The sequence below is a fragment of the Echinops telfairi genome, unplaced genomic scaffold (assembly GCF_000313985.2).
Source record: "Echinops telfairi isolate 266 unplaced genomic scaffold, ASM31398v2 ScPeMD7_7457;HRSCAF=8495, whole genome shotgun sequence".
Taxonomy (NCBI): domain Eukaryota; kingdom Metazoa; phylum Chordata; class Mammalia; order Afrosoricida; family Tenrecidae; genus Echinops; species Echinops telfairi.
Genome location: NW_022111357.1, coordinates 43,971,126 through 43,984,137, shown reverse-complemented (window position 1 = coordinate 43,984,137; position 13,012 = coordinate 43,971,126). Strand labels below are relative to the sequence as shown.

General features: G+C 55.2%; 1 protein-coding gene across 1 annotated transcript in view; it reads right to left on the bottom strand.

Moving 5' to 3' along the window:
- Window positions 1-1,053: 1,053 nt before the first annotated feature.
- Window positions 1,054-13,012, bottom strand: part of SSU72 (SSU72 homolog, RNA polymerase II CTD phosphatase) — a 15,567-nt gene continuing 3,608 nt past the window's right edge. Inside the window, exons 3-5 of the mRNA XM_013005334.2 lie at window positions 2,094-2,233; window positions 1,827-1,945; window positions 1,054-1,518 (exon numbers count right to left, since the gene is read on the bottom strand). Of these exons, the coding sequence (XP_012860788.1) occupies window positions 1,417-1,518; window positions 1,827-1,945; window positions 2,094-2,233 (361 nt within the window). The 3' untranslated portion in view covers window positions 1,054-1,416. The remainder of the gene's footprint in view (window positions 1,519-1,826; window positions 1,946-2,093; window positions 2,234-13,012) is intronic.

Here is a 13,012-nt window from a genome sequence, read left to right as displayed (position 1 = left end):
CCTCCCATCACCTCCCGGGAGGACTACGCGCCCGCGCCTGCCCGGGGACGGGGACAGGGACTGAGAAGGGGTCGCAGCGCAAGCGGCTCGCTTCAGACCTCATTCTCGATTTCCACCCCATCGTGGGGGCCAGAACCCCCCTTCAGGGACATCAGTTCCAGGTACCGTCCCTATTTGGTCTGACTAACCTAGTTAGCTTAGTCAGTTCCCGGGACCCCTGGGCAGCCAGTTGGGTCATCTTGAGCAGGGGGAGCACTCCCTGGAGGTGCCCCAGGAAGGAAGCACTCTCCAACCTAACTGGCTCAGCTGAAGGACCCTCCTGGCAGCTTGGAGGTCACCTGAGATGCCAAGCCCAAACCTTGGTCACAGGGCCCCAGAGGGAGGGAAGGTAAGTGGGCTTGGGGGGTAGCTGGTGTCAGCAAAGTTCTGAAAGGCAGGTAGGAAGAGGTGCCAGGCCTCCTCCCTCCAAGATGTTCAGGAGTGCTCTGATGGGGCCTGGGGAGCAGTTGTGTTTAAATCTTCCCACCCCAAACCTTGGTGAGGCTGAAAGGCCTAGCTCGGGGATAGCGCAGTGGACACCCGCATGTGCTTGCACCCAGGGACCCTGTTCAGCCCTCCATGGACACCCCACCTGTTACTGCTACAGCTTTCCTGTCACAGGAAACTGAGGGGCGCATTCTGGTGGACCACTGACCCCAGAGGCATTCAGCCATGTCCAGCTACTGTGCCCAGTGGCCTTAACTAGTACAAGTCAGTTTCCTGCTGGCATTTGGGGGCATATGTAGCCTGCAGTCCTGGCTCCATGGGGTCCCAGGTCAGGCTGGGCTAGAAGACCCTAGGGGGAGGGGAGACAGATCATGCAGAGACCACAATGCTCCCCCTCACTCTGGCTGCCAGGTTCAAGTGTTACTCATACCTGGGAGCAGTGTGTGTCCACTCACTCACCCGTCCCCCTGCTCTGAAGGTGCCCAGAGACCCAGTCAGCAAGGCCAGGCCCCTGGCCTGGGGCAGAAGAGAAAGGCTGGCAGTGTAGTTACCGGCTGATTCCAGGTCTTTGTGAGAACACAGTCCATTGCTTTATTGGGGGTTTGTACAGTCCAGCCAGTGAGAGGGAGGGAGAAGAAGGCAGGCTCGCATGACTGGACACACATACAAGTCAGGGAGCGAGAGAAGAGCCCGGGAAGGAGTCTGTATAATCAACGTCCCACTCGGAACAGGTTCAAGTGGGACACAGAAGCGTGATTGTTTTTAATATGGCATCTATGCATATTTCTCATTTCGTATGTACAATTTATTTGGTAAGACCACCACCCGCCGGCAGAATAACCTAAAGTGAAAACAAAATCGGGAGGATGGTATTCACAGAGGAGGCACCGAGGCGGGGGAAGCAGGTGGTGTGCAGAGGGCGCAGCGGGGTCAGTAGAAGCAGACCGTGTGCAGGAAGGCCCGGCCGCTCTTCTCCTCAAACTCCTGCAGCAGCTCGTCGATCTCATTCTCCATGTCCTCCGTGTGCTGGATCTGCAGAGAGCAGAGCCCGGTGAGTGTGGGGCACTCAGCTCCCGTCCCAGGGAGCCTGGCGTGGAGCGGCGGTGGGAGTGAGATATGCCCACAGGCAAGAGGCCAGCATGGAGGGGGCCTGGGCTTGGCACTGTCACATCCTCTCTAGGACTATCCCACTTCATGGAGTGAGCAGCGAGCCGGGAGGGCAGTGAGGCTGACACCCAGCGGGGGAGAAACCCCGGTGACCACAAGACTAGCACGTGAACAAGGTGAGCACCCCCAGCCTCACTCGGACAGCCGCATCCGGGTGGGTCCCTGGTACTCACACACTGGCACAGCTCACAGATGAGAAAGGCCCCCAGCGTGGCCTCCTCGTGGTTATCCTGGATGTCCACGTTGATGACATGCACTGGCTGGCAGGTCTCCTGCTCCCGGGAATTCAGATCTGATGGGACAGAGTCACAGAGGCTGAGCCTGATGGGGAAGCCTCATTTGTTCCTGGCATGGGAGCTGGCCTTTGGGGACCCAACCAGCATCCAGGCTCAAGCCAAGACCCCGGCCAGCTCCTGCTCGACACAGCACCCTCTGCCTACCTTCCACCACCTGGTCGTAGACACGCTCCTCGCAGGTCAGGATCAGATCAAACAGGTCTTTGCAGTTCTGGAATCTTTCTGGCCGGGGCTTGATTCTCTTGTTCCTGTCCAACATGTGCAAGATGCCGTTCTGTGTGTAGCTGAGCATGAGCGTCAAGGAACTAGACAGGGAGTTTTGGGTCTCACCTCCTGAGCACAGGCCTAGCCGCCCACCTGCCAGGTCACTGGGGCTGGGTGAAGCCCATCACAGCCTGAGCTGCCACCTTGCCTTGCTGCACAGCACCGCACCCCACCCCACCTCCAGGATGCAGAGACGTGCCCGGTGAAGACAGAGTGCATATCCCCCCACCCCACTCCCATCTCGGCTGAGTTACAGCCTAAACCAGAGGTCAGCACACTGCAGCTCAAGGGCCACGTGCAGCTGCTCTTTCGGTATGTACATGTGGCTCTGAAGGAAAATGCAAATAAAACTATCAGTTTCATTTCAAGGATATTATTCAGATGACGATTTCATTTGTTTGTAAAAATATTCTTATGGTTTCAAGTAATTTCTAAATTGTTGTGAGGGACAGGACTGGGCCAAACCAGTGAGCCTCTACCCACTGGTTCTCCAGGCAGGTGTCCAGGCTGGAGGGGCTCGGCTGGCTGGAGGGAAGGTGCTGACACCCGGCTTGGCTCTCACACGAAGCCCCACCATCTGCCTTGAACCCAAGGAGTCATGAGCTGGCAGAGTCCTGCAAGGTAGGGCCACAGCCCCCACCTAAGCCCGAGGGCCTCAAGAATCAGGGTCCAGGGCCAGCCAGCCAGCATGATGCTGGTGAACCCGTGTCAATACCACCTGACTGCACCCTATCGTGGGGCAGGGCAGAGAGCTTGGTCACCAGAACCCAGGCTGTCCATTCCCTCCTCTTGCTGCAGCTTGCCCGACCCCCCGTGGGACATGCTGGGTCTCTTCTCTACTAGATTCAGACTTCACTTTCAACGCTGTTAGTCAGGCCAGCGTGGAGCCACCCTGAAGCAGCCTAGTGACTGATGAGTGACAAGGGCCCAAAGCACCAAGGGGGATGACGGTCACCTGTCATTTGTGCCTTTAATGGACTATCTGAAAGCAGCTTTGGATTTACAGACAAAGTGTGCTCTGCCCCTCATCCACCTCTCTTCCTCACCATCTTCCCGTACCAGCCTTTGGGAGACCTGGCCAGCCGGGAGGCAAGACCTCTTCCTGCAGTGGCTGGGTGGTGGAAGGGCCAGCTCCTCACCAAGGCCTGAATGAGTGCCCGAACCTCCTCCCAAGGCTCAGCTCCCTTCCTCCACCTATAGGTCTTTGTGATCATGAGACACACCGCAAAGTCGCAGGAATAAGGAGAGTATAATTTAGCAAGCAAAGACGGGTATATTGCCTGTCTTTAGGAAGGAGGAAGGCCCCTTTAAGGAGCCCTGTAGCACAGTGCTCACAAACAGGGCTTCTCACCACAAGGTCAGCAGCTCGAAACCACCAGCTACTCTGCGGGAAGGATGGGGCTTTCCACTCTCCCACAAAGAATTGGCTTCAGAAACTCACCAGGGCAGTCCTACCCTGTCCCCTAGAGGACCGCTGTGAGTCTCAATTGAGTCAATGGCACTGAGTTTGGTTTTGGTGTGGTGGCACAGTTGGTTAAGCGTTGGGCTGCTAACAACCGAGGGGTTGGTGGTTTGAATCCACCAGCTGATCCAAGGGAGAAAGTGAAGGCAGCCTGTCTCCAGAGATGGACAGCCTTGGACACCCTGTGCAGCAGGTCCACGCCATCCTGTAGGGGGGCGCTCTCATTCAGAATTCACTCAACGGCAGTGGGTTGGGTTGGGTTAATGGCTCTTTGGAGCTATTTCCTGGGCAATCCCCCTGAGATACGCAGGATGTAGGCCAAGCACCAGGGACAAGATCTAGAAATCCCAAGGGACTGTGCTGGGCCTGGTGTCTGAACGCAATAGGAATGCAGTCACACCCTTCGCTCCCATGTCAGCCCAGTGGGGTGGGAAGGTCAGGGAGCAGAGGAACTGCGAGGAATGTTTCACAATAGGGCTGATGTCCAGGTGCTGCCAAGGACAGGGCAACCATGAGCCAGGGTCCTCAAATACGGGCGGAGCAAGTGGCAAGCATGCCTGAGGGAGGGGAGGGGCACATTGCCATGCCCACACCATCTCAGCGCGAGGGCAGTGATCTCCAAGTACTGAGACCCAGGTGGACCAAGTGTCCAATGGGGCCTCCTCCCTCCCACCCAGACTTCAGTTCTGAGCACAAGCCTGTTGTATGGTCAGTAGAGGGGGAACAGGCCTGGGGTCATGGGAGGTAGAAGCCAGGCTGCGGACAGCCCCCGTGGGGCTCTATGGATAGCACCGGGACAAGAAAACAGAGGTGGCTCCCGTAACACTAGGTGTGCGGACATTTTTCATCCCTACGGGCATGTGTCAAAATGAACGGAAGTGCCGTTTTCACCTTGGATCGGTTCCTCTGGTTAAATGGGTGAAAGTCAGCACAAATGGTGGAGGTCAATGTAAACTGTCCTGCAGTTTTTGTGGAGAAAATCAAAACGCTTCAATAACCCGTCCCACAAGCCTAGTATTAGGGAAGATTGCAGGAGACTGACGCTCAACCCAGGGAATGATCCTATCAAGGACACACCCGTCTCCCCCAGAGCCACCAAGCAAAGGAAGGTTTTCACAACCTGCAGTTGCAGAAAGGGCCCCTATTGACCCCATCGAACCCTCTCGGGTCCAACTACCACATCCTGCTCCCAGGGAACCAAGTCACCCAGGGCTGAGTCATCAATGCCACCCCCACCTCTGCTCCCAGGGCCTTTACCACTCATGCAGGGAAGAGCAAGGAGGCCGCCCCAAATAGAACCCACTGAGCTCCCGACAAACCTGACTTCGGGTACTGCCTGCCTCTGAAGCAGGGCCCCTACCTGGAGCTACAATCTTGCTGGAAGGTGGGGCCACAGTGTAGGGCTGCTGACTCTCAGGGGGACTGGAGCTGCCCTACTCGTCAGGCTGGCCCGAGTTTCTCTTCTAGCGATATAGATCAGATGCACCACCTTGTAGCCCTTGGTCCTTCACCATAGCCCACCATGGGGGGCAGGACTCATGGCCACCCTGCAGGTCCTTCAGAACATCACCCATGGGTAGCTGCCCCAGGACCCGGAGGACAGAGTTTCCCGTTCATTCAACTTACCCGTGTGGTCATCAGGCAGAGGAGGGCAGCCTCCTCTCGGTGCTTCATCAGACACGGGCCGAGTACAACAAGGTGGCCCTTCATCTGAATGCTGACCCGGCCACCAGCCACAATCTGGCCAGGCCACAGCAGGGCCAAGGGTGCTACTGGCACACAACAGGCCTCCAGGCTGGGCCTTCTGCTGGCACGGGCCCCACGCTGAGGCTGCCTGAGTCACCAGCTCCCAGGCTTGAAGGGCTCACATTTTTTAACCCCGCCCCCCACTGGGCCTCCCAATGGCAGTTTCAACAAACCCCACTCTAAGACAGAAAGGCGAGACTCCTTCAGGTGGGAGAAGTGCCGCAGGCCTCCTGAGACCGAGATCTGTGCAGGGCCGGGGCCCCGGGTAGCTCAACTGTGTGATAGGCACATCTCTGGCACTCATACCCCGCAGGTCAGGCCAGGCGGTGGGGCTCACTCACACAGAGTGCTCAGTGCCCCTGCCACCGTGGCTCCCCACTGCAGGCGAGAAGCCACCAAACCACTAAGCGGGGAGGAGTCACTCACGAAAAGCCCTGTCCCCTTGTGCTGGCCCCAGCATCGTGCCTGCAGGGCAGAATCCTGGAACAAGGCTGAGGGGTGGGTGGCCCCCATGTGTTCCCCTCCAGATGCTGCCATAGCTGTGCTTAAGACTCGTCACACGGGGCTGTCCCACCAGTCCTCAGACCCTGGCTCGTGCTGTAGTTGCCTGTGACCCGGGGGACAGCCCGGTGTGACAGGTGGTACTCTAGAGCGCCAGCACCAAAGGGGAATGAGATGTCAGTGTCCGACCGCTCCCTCATTTCTAACCTGCTGGACAGCACTCTCTTGGTTTAAAAGCCAGTCACCGCTGGTCTTTATAGGGCTCCTTTTAAAGAGTAAACCAAAAATGCCTTCATGACCCACCCCTTCCAGGAGCACAGGGGCTCTAGCCTGCCTGTGTCAAGCTGTGGGGGTCCTCCCTGGCGGTGGGTCCGATGTGCGTGTGTGCAGACTCCCTGGGCACTATGGGGGACCTCCCACGCTGCTAAGACCTCAAGTGGGGCAGGTCTGGGACACACCCACCTGCCTCCCCACCCTGTTCCATGAGGACCTTCAATGGGAATCCCTTGTGAGCTAATGGGCACCTGGCCACCCCCTAACCCAAGGCTCTAGAGCCCATGCTGACAGACACACACAAGTGTGAGAGAGCACTAAGTGTCCCTGGAGCATAACTGGGAACTCAAACGCCGAGCTTGTGAGACCAGAGGAAGTCACAAGTCACTCGTCCCACTTTAAAAGGAAGCAGTACTAGTGCCTAATGTAGAAAAGAGCTTCCCAGGGCGCTCCCCTCCCCCTCTGCCTTGAAGTATGGAAGGGAAGCATCAGCCTGTGGCCACTCTTGAGCTCACACAAGGCTACAAAGTGGCCCCCTTCACCGTACTGCTCACCACAGGGGGCTCAGGTCAGGCTGGGGAGGGATGTTGTCCCAACAGAAGGGGAAGACGTTGACAAAAGCCAATGCTGTGCACAAGCTCTCTCGCAGGAAGAACTGGGCAGTAGAAAGCACACGCCGGCTCGCCTCTCACTCACTCTCTGGAGCCAGACCTGGTTCCTAGCTGAGGGTCCGCCCACAGCCCCAGTCTCGGAGGGACACCTGCCCCTTTCTTCCCAGGCCTTGGAGACACTGGCCCACAGGTGTGGGGGAGGTGACAGTAGGGATGGCCCTCAGCCGCCCCGAGTGGTGGCACCAGCCCAGCCCAACAACTCCCAGGAAACAGCACAGAGCAATAACCCCTAAGCTCGTTTCAGGCAATCCTTCATTCCATGGGCCCAGGGCAGAGGCTCTCATCTAGCTAACAATTTCCCCAAATAACTCGGGGTGCAAGAGGAAGGCAGAATCTAGTCTTGTGCTTTGCCAAAGGCCTCTCATATGGTAGAGCTTGGCTACCAGGTTTGGAGAAGGCCATGACTCACCCTGCTATGGTGGAAATCCGCATGGAAGCCCCCAGAGCGGGGGGCAACAAAGACCACGTTCCACACCCTCCTTTAGAGGGGCCACTGTTTGAAGGAAAGTCAAGCACATGGACACAGTCCACCAGAGTAAGTAGGCAGTGTGAACCTAAGTCCAACTGACCGTGAGCCCAGGTCAGAACTGGATGGTACCTGGCCACCAGGACCAAGTGCTCAAAAAGAGATGCTAAGAAGGTAGAGAAAAATGTGGAACAGAATTCAGTCACTGAGACCACCAGACTTACTGGTCAGATAGATCTCTGTGACCAGAAGGGCACGGAACGGGGGAATGGAGACAAGGAACATGGAAGTGGGATGCGATGACATACTGTTATGAACTGGCAATCGGAAAAACCGATCTGCTCTGCCAACCTCCACCCGACGCCCCCAGAAGTCACCGGCTGGAGCCATGCTTCCTCAATGCATTTCCTCAGAGGTGAACGCCCGAGAGCACTGGTGTAAAAAGTGTGTGAGAATGCAGACCGTGAAGCCCAAGCAGCTTGGTGCTCAGCCAGCCATGATGAGGCACCTGTCTCAAAGAGAGTGGTCACTGCTTCTAGGAAAGGGCGGATCTGCTCCTGAGATACAGACCCTGCCCCAAGCTTCTGCTCCATCAGACACGGTCCTTCTGGGGCTGAGACAGCTCCACGGAGCTGACTGCCCTGCGTGTCTATTGCGGCACACATGAATGCTGGATATCCACTGTGTGCTGTCTGGTGCGTGTGCTGATAGAATCACAGGCTGCGGATTGTCTATGGAAGCACTCAACTCTACCGAGTAGCCTCGCACCTGACTGGACAGATGATCTATTAGCATACTGTCTATTGTGGCACCCACTGCTGGGTGCAGCAGCCTGGGCATGCTCCCTGGCCCCCCCAGCCCGGGGCCACTCTGCGGCAGGGACTTTGCTCTGGGAAGAGAGGACGGAGGAGCCATTTTCCAGCAGGGAAAGCCTTTCCGTTCCACCGACAACTTTTGTCTGTTTGCTTGAAGATTAAACTGAAGCAAACCCTTACGAGACATGCTTTACAAGTATACCAGTAGCATGGCATATTGTTTAAGACTTAGATGTTGAAATAATAAGAGCAGTCATTTTTTTTATCGTAGGGACAGCCTGGGCGGAAACCATCTCAACCCACTTGACTGCCATCAAGTCAATTCTGGTTTGTGATGGCGGAGCCATACACGGTGGTTGTTTATCTTAGAGGAAAGTGTAGCAGCGGGGTAAGGGACTGTTTCTGACAGACAGATTAGCTGGATAAAAATAGAGAAAATACCTAACAGTGGGAACATATCGCTCTGTTTGAAATGGTCATACCACCTCCTGCTGGCTATCTGGGCCCAGCACCATGACTAGAAATCTGAACCTCAAAATAAAAACAAATAACATACATTATACTAACTTGGGGCGTTTTAGTATGTTTTAGGCTTTCCTCTTCTTCTCTTTCCCTCTTTTCTTTCCAGAGGAAAAAGATAAATTATGTCAGTTTGCAAAACCAAATCCTTTAATGGCTTACAAACAGGCCACATTTCAAGCATCATAGGAGGGGGAGAGCTGGCTCAGCGTCGAGCACACAGTAAGATTTGGAGAAATAAGGTATGAGTGTTTGTTGGACACCTCTGCACCACTGACCCAGCAAAATGAAGCAATTAGCTGAGTTACTGTTGTGCAGTGAGTAACGGTGAGCAAAGCAGAAAGCACTTGGGCTGAGAATGTTCTGGAATTCTGGCTCGACCACATGCAGGTGGGAAGAGCCCTGGGTCAGTGCTCACACTGCTAGCCTCAGTTCCCTACCTCTGGGTCATCTTCTGCCAAACTCTTTGGGTAACGGGTTTAAAAAAACAAAAACAAAACACCCAACTGTCCCCAGCCTGGCCTATGAAGTGATTTATAGAAAAATGAGCTGTTTTACCAGAAGTTGACTTACCAAGATGCAGCCCTCTGTTGAAGTCAGCAAAGCTGTGACGCTCATGACTATGCAGTTTTTACAAAACAGAAACATTAACGGAACGGTCTGTAAGAGGAGGGGCCTGGCACTCATTCCAGAGGCTGCTGTCCCCTGGAGGGCTCGGGAGGCCACGAGTGCATGGGTGTCCACCCACAAACCCCCTTCCTGGTGGCCCTCGGGGTTAGAGAACTGGTGCTCCTTGGCTTTCCACAGGCAGGGAGATCGCCAGGCCCAGTTTTGCCAGGAGGACTCCAGCTCCGGACTTTGAAGCCACCACTGGAGGCCAGCCTGGTAGAGAAGCAACCCCCAGGAGTGTGGGGCTCACCATCAAGAAACCCAGGCTGAGGTAGCAGGGCGAACCAGTGGACAGAAGCTTGATGGCTTGTTGTTGTCAGGCACTTCTCCTGTCCCCAGCACCTTACCCACCCTGAGCTCCTGCTGTTTCCAACACAGATCTCCGGGGGCTGCCACCCAACATGGGCTGGACCAAGGACGGCAAGACTTGGAAGCTCTTCCTGAGAGACTTGTTCTGGGTACTCTGGGAGGCATTCAGAAGCCTTTGTGGCGCTGCCAGGTATGCATTAGACTGCTAACCACAAGGTCAGTGGTTCAAGCCCATCAGCCACTCCACAGGAGAGAGGAGGCTATCTGTTCCTTTAAGGTTTATGAAAGCCCCAGAAACAGTGCTGAGTTCAAAGAAACTCAGTGGCCGTGGGGCTAAAGCCAGGATGGCCTCATGCAGCAAATCCTCACTCCCACTCTGCCTACGCCAACCTCGGAGTCCCAGATCATCGGTCCCCTAGAGGATATTCTGGGCTCACCGACCACTGTGCAGCAGTGCTACTCTGCCCTAAAGCCACCCACCAGGACCCAGGGACCCTAGCCGAGCCCTGGGCCATTGCCAAAGGTGGCCTGCAGAGAAAGGCGCTTCCCGAGGTACTCAGGATGCCTCCTGGAAGGAAGCCTCACTCCAGAGGTTCCTGTGGTCTCAAAACGCCCTGTGAGGTCAGCATTGTCTCAGGGCAGGCCAGGCTTGCTCGTTCTGCACAGCCAGGGCCCAAACGCTTCTGCAAAAACATGAGGCTTGGGTGGGTGACTGCCCCTCCCTGGAGCTGCACGGGAAGGCGGGCGCTTTACAAGGGTCGTGGTATACATGAAGGGAAGTAACCCAGGACAGGGCTCCATGGGGGCAGGAGGCCTGTGTCAGTGTGTCAAGCAGTGTCCACTGACCATGGACACCAGCCAACACCATCCACTGAGTGGAAGACTTCTGTCCCCTGGCTCTTCCAGCAGGGACCCTGGGCCTTCCTCCCCACCCTGCCTGCAGCCCACTCGACCTCCAGCCAGTCCTGTGAACTCACTGACCCTGCTGCCCCCAAGCTCCTCCTCCTGTGCCTGGCCTAACAGCAGGGTTCAGCTGGCAGAAGGGCCTCGCCCAGGGGTTGGCAGCTGGCTCCTGAGGGCCTGCCCAGCTCTTTTGAAGGGGCAGTCCCTTGCTGCCCAGTGGCAAGCCCTGCTCAAGATACTTCCAGGCCTTTCTAGCAGTGGCACAACCCCAGTCCCAACACTTGCCTAGCCATAGTGCTGGTCCCAATTTCTACCTCCCTCTGAGCAGATGCAGCTCCTAGAGCTGGGCTAGCTTCTAAGAGGTGACTCCACTCTGCTCACCAGGGGACACCTGGGAAAGCCGTCAGAAATAGAGGCTGAGACACAAACACGCAGTACCCTGACTGAAAAAGAGCGGTGGGCGTGAGTTCAGGCTACCACACAGATAACACTGAGGTGTGCTGCCAGGGCCTCCCGTCCCCACCCTCTCACCAGACAGGGCTGTGGTGCTGTAGGCGTGGAGGTGACCCTGCCCTTGCTGGTGGCCCTAGCCTTGCAGTCGTGCCTGGGAGGCCCAAGCTGGGCAGATAAGAGGTCAGGGCTGCAGGAATGCAGCCACCGGGACCTGTCCTCAAAAGCAGTGGCCAAGACCCCTGAGTGTCAACAACTGAGAGACTCACTGAGCCCTGCTGATGTGGCCTCACCGTGTGACATTAATGCTAAGGGGTTGTTGGCCCAGAAATGGACACGTGTGCAGACAGTGCCTACGAATCCCTTCAATACGCAGCCGAGAATGAGTGCGAAAAGCAAGTTGCATCTTAGGATCTCCATGACAACAGTCTCGAGGGCTCAGACCTCCCAGGTCCTGGGAGACCCTCAGGAGTCCTTGGGTCATCCCGGCCAGAGTGCTCCCAGGAAGAACTTGTGGGCTACAAGTTGCAGCCGTGCAGATGGAGACACGCAGTCTCCATAAAAACCAGAACAAAGTGGTCTGGCCACCACGTGGCCTAGAGACAGAGCAGGGAGTTGAGGGACGCTCTCACATGAGCTCCTATCCCAACACCAAAGAGCAACGGTTTTCCCAGCCAGAGTTGCCTCCCTGCCGCCCCCATGGAGGTAACAAGCTGCCCCTAGTCAAGGTGGCAGTCACCTTGGCAGCTTCTGTCCTTGAGTCTGTCCCAATTTTGATAATGAAGAATAGGCTACTCATCTTAGACGATTACTGCTGCGGCTTTGTCGTGCTCCGTGTAACATTTCTGTGAAGCAGAGTGACTCAGCCTTTCGCGCCCTACTGCCACGGGAGAAGAACGCGTGGACAAGGCTTGCGTGAGACCCGTACACTCCTACAGCACTGTGGGGGAGGTCTCACCTCGCTAATCCCTGTCTTCAGAACGGAGGGCAGGTACGGCTGCAGCTAGACATTCACCCACCCTAAACCCACTTGTGAACCTTTCATACCAGACGAGGGCGCTAGAAGGGTGTATAAACTAACCCAAGCTCTAAAAACAGGACATAAAGGATAGAAATGAATAAACAGGTATTTATTCATTTAAAAATGAAGTTAAATACTTCCTGAGACAGGGAATTTTCTAGTTCGCAAAAAATCCCCCACTCTCCACCCTCAAAAAAGGGGAGTAGCGGTTTCCTGAGGGTATGGGAAGGGGAGAGCTAATGGCAATAATTGTATAACCCCACTGGAGGTAAATGGATATATTAGTGTTAAGATACAGCCAATATATTATATACACAATAACAAGGGTTGTGGGGGTGGAGATAAAGGGGAGTGCATATTAAGGTCAAGGAGGAAGAGAATTTTTTGAAACTGATTGTGGTAATAAGTACAATACGGCTTGATGTGACTAAACTATGGAATGTTACCGTATCTGCAAGAGCTCCCAATAAAATGATCAAAAAGAATAATTTCCCGTGAGCTTTTAGTGGCCATCTAAGCTTAATTTACAAAAGGGACTGTTGGACGACATTGGACAGCCTTGGGGGCATTCCATAAGGGCCCCCACTTCTGGAAAGGAACTCAAGGGGGAGGAACCCCAGGTCCTAGGGTAAAAAAATGCACGTGGCTGTCTTCCTTAAGTACCCTAGTCATTTACATTCAGAATAAAGACTATCTTCTCTCTTGTCCATAGGCCGCCCCAATGCACATGCTTTTCAACAAAAAGGACACCCTGGAAGCAAGCTGGGTTAGACTGGGCTGACTAGAGAAACAAATCCACTGACACTCACACACACAATGTATTTAAGAGTTTTATATCAAGAATTACACATCAAGAAAACATCCGAGCCCAGTCCAATTCAAGTCCCTAGGTCCCTCGTCAGACTCACATAGCCACATGCAATGATGCAGAATGCAGGCGGATCACAGGGCGGTGTGCGCAGTCATATGCATCTCATGGTCGGGGGAGATGGAT